The 6222-nt window shown below is 41.7% G+C and overlaps 1 protein-coding gene across 1 annotated transcript in view; it reads right to left on the bottom strand.

The window, feature by feature from the left end:
• Positions 1 to 5758, bottom strand: part of rsu1 (Ras suppressor protein 1) — a 38288-nt gene extending 32530 nt beyond the window's left edge. Inside the window, exons 1-3 of the mRNA XM_076290745.1 lie at positions 5620 to 5758; positions 5311 to 5422; positions 4425 to 4475 (exon numbers count right to left, since the gene is read on the bottom strand). Of these exons, the coding sequence (XP_076146860.1) occupies positions 4425 to 4475; positions 5311 to 5419 (160 nt within the window). The 5' untranslated portion in view covers positions 5420 to 5422; positions 5620 to 5758. The remainder of the gene's footprint in view (positions 1 to 4424; positions 4476 to 5310; positions 5423 to 5619) is intronic.
• Positions 5759 to 6222: the final 464 nt, after the last annotated feature.

Below are 6222 nucleotides of genomic sequence, written 5' to 3'. Positions count from 1 at the left end.
GACAGAGAGAGAGAGGGAGGGAGGGAGGGAGAAATGGCATAAGGGAGGGTGGGGGAGAGAGAGAGAGAAAAAAATGATGAAGATAGCGACAGACCAAAAGACATGAAAGACAAATATTGAAACCCTTTTCTCCCAACAACAGGATTAATTCGCCTCGTCCAGACGGGCATCCACAATCCATCACTGGCTGCTTTGCTTTTGTTATCGACAACGACAGAATCAATCGATCCCACCCTCTCCTCGCTCACTTGCCCGCTCGCTCCCTCTTTCCCTCCCTCTCATTTTGGTCCCAACATGAGGGACGAGGCCTGGCGGGCGGATGGCCGGACACACACACACATATGTGTGTGTGTGTGACCTCACAGGGCTTAACGAGCTAATTATCAGCTGGAGGTGGACAGACGACCTGTCTTTGATGGCTCAATTATGGGTTGCTGGGCTGGACAGCGATTTGACATTTTAATGATGGAGGTGTTTAGCATGGAGACTCTCCAGGAGGCTGTGTCTTTCCTGGGGGTGGGGATGGGGAGTTAGAAGGGTGGGTGCGTGGGTGGGTGGGTGCGATGGGTGTGGAGTATGGAAGGAGGGGAGAAGTGGAGGGGAGGGGTGTGTGTTCGGGTGGAGACAGGGATCAATGGGGATAACAGTCCCTCCATCCGATTAGAGGCTAGATCAATGGGGTCCGTATCAGGACACCAATGCCGTGACTATACACACAAAACACAGCCAGCCACACACACACACACACACACACACACACACACACACAGTGCATGACACGGGCCTTCTCCCCAGAGATCAGTACATGTCACCACACCCAGTGCATACTGATATCACATTAGCAGGTTAATCCTACAGAAACTCATTTACCTTCACATTCAGCCTTCTATCATCAAACACACAATAATATTCAACAGATTAACAGAAAAACACACACAGGCCAGAACGCACAGCATACAAAAAATGTTATACACGCACGCACGCACGCAATTTTATGAAAACAAACACACATGTTGTCTCCTAATGAGCTTCTTCTCAGCAGAGGAGCCCAACCAGCATTTAGGGGCTTTGGGCTTTGCACTAGTGGCACACTAGGGTAACATCAGAGAGACAAACCTCTGCCTCTATCGCTGCACTTCATCCAGGATTTATAAAAATCAATGCCATTTCTTTAGTGGTCACAACGGAACTGTAAATGCGCTCGGAATCAATGCGGAGTAAGGCGAGTGAAGTCCCCAAAGCTGGTGTCCCAAATCTCCCTCTCTGACGATCTCTCTCTCTCACACACACAAAAATGCACAAACATGCAGATATGTTAGTACTTCGGGACACACACACACACACACACACACACACACACAAACACACAAACACACAAACACACACACCAAATGTATTCTTGCCCAATGTAAACAAACAAACATAAATAGATACAGTTACTGAAGTTTCCAGCAATTAATAACACACACTATTGATCAAACTCTTCCCTCTCAGTTTTTCATTTATAAATACAAAGCAATAATAAATGTTTTGCACATGTGTGGGATATTGATTATGGAAATCTGTCTGTGTGGTTTGCACAATATGTCGAAAAGGTAAAGGCAAGAGCCTGGTGAAAAAGGCAAACAATGTAGGAGACAGACAGACAGACAGACAGGTAGAAAGACAGAAAGTCAAGCAGAAAGAAAGAAAGAAAGAACCTGTGGAAGGTGTGCTCCCATGACAGTCTGTGCTCTTTAATGGTCAGAGATGGATGGTAATAAGAGGGATCTGGCTAAAGACTGGAGAGCAGCGAGAAACCCCAACCTTTGCCGAGCTGATATCGCTCCATCGCCCTCTCTCTTCCTCTCTCTCTCTCTCTCTCTCTCTCTCATTACCGTGGTTGGGGTGTGTTAGCGGATCATGTGGCCTGTGAGCCCGCTCTCTCCTCTCGCTCCTTTCTTTAATGAAAGGGTTCCAAATGTCAATGTAATTCCTGACTACCTTGAAAAGTTCAAAAAGACGACACTTCAGCCTCTTCTCCAGCTCACCCTCACACTTTTTTTTAAACGCAGGAGGGACAAGAGGAGCTGACCTTGAGGAAGAGCACGAGCACATGTTGGAGGGGGGGGGGGGGTGCTGAGGGAGAGGGGGAAAAAACGAAATGATACAAAACTCACTAATTCACATTCTGCACCGTTGTGTTGTGACTAAATGTGTAATCCACGACTCTCCGATACACACAAAGATAACATTTCGAACAACAAATACATTTTTTTTTTTTTCTTTGGTTCATCTATTCCGCTGAACTCCAAATTCAAGCAAAAAAAAACTCCTGCAGGTGATCGGCCATGGATGAACCTCAATCTCATTAAAACGCTTTGATCATCTCTGAAAATAGCACCTGACAGGATAGCAAACGCTATCGCACCCATAGATCGCCACCGAGATCCGATTAGGAGACTATTCCAGTAGAAAAACAAACAGAAATAGGGAAAAAAGAATATCAAGGCAAACTATTTAGACACCCAAACTGTCTCGTTGTGCATAGCTGAGAGAGATATGTGTTCCCAAAAGAACAAGGGTGGGTCATTGGTCATTATCTGTCAAGTAAGATAGAATCCAGAAAAATGGCTGCTGCATAGTCTCCGATTTGGCTCAAGGGTTTCCTACATAATGCTAAGGTCCCAAAACCTGTGAAATATTTTTGTTCAATTCCAATGTTTTCATATTTTCTTTGCCCTTGGATTTTTACACTCTATCTTGGGATCCATGTTTGGACATTAATATCATAAAAGCATTATTCATGCCTACCCAAACTTTGTAGGATGAAAGACAAACATATTCTCAGTATGACAGGACCATTATAAATATCTACTGAATGCTCGTTGATTTCATATAAGGCCCTAGGTTTGGAACAATATGCAAAAATGAGCAATGCTGAGGGTATTATAATTTCATTTTCTATACCCACATGGTATTATTTTGTCTTGAAATACAATATTTTGTTAATGGTGTGCCAATATTTGAAGCATCCACAATGGCCATAAATTGAGCTACTTCCACACAGATTTTCAAGTTCCTACGAACTACCTCACATATGATTTTAGTCTTTTAAAAATAAGCAAAATATGCAACCTTCCATTGTTTTATCCTTAATAACTCCATCCGGGGCAGCCGTGGCCTACTGGTTAGCGCTTCGGACTTGTAACCGGAGGGTTGCCTGTTCAAGCCCCGACCAGTAGGAACGGGCCCAGTGCCCTTTAGCAAGACACCTAACCCCTCACTGCTCCCCGAGCGCCGCTGTAGCAGGCAGCTCACTGTGATTCACCTCACTGTGTGCTGAGCGTGTTTCACTAATTCACGGATTGGGATAAATGCAGAGACCAAATTTCCCTCACAGGATCAAAAGAGTATATATACTATACTATACTTCTATCCATGCCCGTTATATGCTTAGAACTCAAATGTTCAAATATAAATAAACAAATATATTCACTCAAATATAAACATTAACAAAATGTTGCATTTAAAGAAAGAATAACTACTGATATCAAATGCAAAAATATCAGAAATGTTTATAATTCCCTCAATGTCACTCTTTTTACACATTTTTCCAACTTTAGGGCCTTGTACAAAATCAGTGAGTATGCCATGCACACTTTTAATGGTTCAGTCATACTGAGAATAAGTTTGTCTTCCATCCAAAGTCTAGGCTGTCTATGAACAATGCTGTTCAAGATGGCCAACCCTTCCTTCCCAGACAATGTGTTTGTCAAACAGAATATCAAGGGCTGAAAAAATATGAAGACGCAGAATTTGAACATACATGATATATTATAGACAATGATTGAACAAAATCTGAGACAGTGCAGCAACAGACTTATCTAATTTGGCATGAAATGACCCTGCTTTAAGCTGTGCACTGTCAGGATGTTATCAGGTAAAACTACTGCTTGAAGTTGTTCAAGTTGTTAAACTGCTTAGTCGCAGGTAACAACACTTGGAGGGCCTGCCTACTTAGAGTGTGTCTGCCCTCCTGTGGTCAAGATTGGAATAATAAGGAGCACAGAAAGAAGAAAATCGGTATTTCTCATGACAAAAAATGCCATGAGTCCTTTCAACTTCAATCTAACTTTTTTCTTTTAGCTCAGTGCATTAAGAGAGTTCTGTCACACAATGTTCAAATGCATTGTTTATCGGTCATGTTCCTCTAAGATCCCCTTTCTATTATCATGTCCTTTCAGCTCTCTCGAAAATATCTCTTGATAAGAAAAGATGTGTTTTCACCATGGAGGCCCATTTCTCCACCATATCAGCACAACATAAAAGCAACATCCAGTGTACAAACTAAATTACTTTATATATTATCAAAATTCAACTACAAGTTAGTACTGTGACTGTATAATGTCAATTAACTGCTTCAAAACACATAAATTACTTACTTGTTAGCTTGTTGTGACTTAGCACCAACTGAGTGATGTTGGACAGAGTAACTGGAAGACAAAATGCAAGCCAAATCAGGTGTGCAGGACAGGTATGAGTCCACATTCATAGACACTCATGTATTTACAACAATAACACTGACATTCCTTTCTCAGATAACATTCTGACATCTCAACATGAGCTGCACAAGTAGACTAGATCAAAACCATGTCCTAAACTGGTGATATACATTTTTCGGTAACACTTTACTTGACAGTATCGACATACTGTAACAGTGACATGACACTGTCATGACACATGAACCCTAACCCTAACTCTAACCCTAACCCTAAACCTAACCCTAACTTGTTATGACAAAAACCGAATGACACTTAATGACAGAAGCATTACGTCTTTATAATTATATTATTCATGACAGTGTCATGTCACTCTTATGTCGATACTGTCAAGTAAAGTGTAACCCATTTTTCAAGTATTCTCTTGATTTTAGAACCATCACAAAGTCACAAGTACACCAATTACATAGGCCTATTGAGCTTTTATACAGAAGTCACCACTGCTATTTGAAGGACCTCCTCATACACTTGTCTTTATATTACACGTCATGGGTTATGACATAAGACTGTCTAGTGTATTCTGACATGGAAAATGTTAGTCAATGGTAACTTTATGAATAAAGAAAAAAGTAACCTAAAGCAATGGAGTGAGTCACTTGCTCATTCCTTAGCCTTGGCTACTTGATTGAGTTACTAACTTCTTCCTTGGATTTACATTTCACAAGTGGTTACGGTGTTGGGTGTTCATGCAGTTTAATGTTCTAGGGCCTACACTAGTTCAGTTGTAGTTTGAAAATAGATTTAGATGTCGATTTGTGTATTCACTTACACAGTCCTGGGACGTCCAACATGTTTGATATTCCCCTGTCACACATATCCACCTCGGGCAGATTTTTTTCCCGACTCTCCTCCACGATCTTCTTCAAAGATTTGGACATTTTCTTGAATGAAGCAAACAAAACAACATGTAGTGCAACTGCGAGGAAACGCGTTAAGACATGCAACAGCTGTGTAAATATAATGCTATCCATAGTATACAATGTAACATGGTGGGGAAGTTAGCTTGGTGGCTATTTGGGAGAGGATATTTGGATGGACATGAGTGTAGTTCGAAACGAAACCCGTAGCTAATATTTACCTTGTCGATTGGAATGGATACAACAACACCTTGGGTTACAAAAAGGAAAAAGGAAAGGTCCCCCAAAACTATTTTCTCTATTTCCTAGACGGTCCTTTCGGCGAGACTCACACCCAACCGGAAGTTGATATGAGTGCATTAAAATTCTCCACATTCCATAAAAGGGCACTTCCTACATCCACAGAGCAAGAAGGCTCAGCATCCAATCATCTTGGCTAAATCCATGTCGTAACGCGCGTGGCGGGGTTAGTGTGATGGCCGTATCCAATCAGAAGGCGCGTTGTGCCATGCGAGCGCGTTGTTGTACTTCACTCGGCCAATGACAAGATTAAAAAGTTGTCACAGAAATATGCTCGGCGGTGAAACAATGTGGACAGGTTTATGTTTTATGTTTTTTATGTTAGACTTGGAAGTGGACACACTTAATTGTATGGGCGGTTGAAGCATGGCTTTATTGTGGCTGGAAAGTGTTATTGTGCAATGGTTCAAAGACGGATTTTTGTGGATTTTAGTATCTTGTCAACATGTAGTTCATAACATAGCCTACTCCTTCATAATCCCATTGCTTTGCCAAAGTAAAATATGTTACAAGAATATTCGGAC

The sequence above is a fragment of the Alosa pseudoharengus genome, unplaced genomic scaffold (genome assembly GCF_046254945.1).
Source record: "Alosa pseudoharengus isolate Yale_2024_CS ecotype anadromous, Long Island Sound unplaced genomic scaffold, YU_APseudo_1.1 YU_APseudo_1.1_scf_18, whole genome shotgun sequence".
NCBI lineage: Eukaryota > Metazoa > Chordata > Actinopteri > Clupeiformes > Clupeidae > Alosa > Alosa pseudoharengus.
This window is presented reverse-complemented; position numbering and strand designations above follow the sequence as displayed.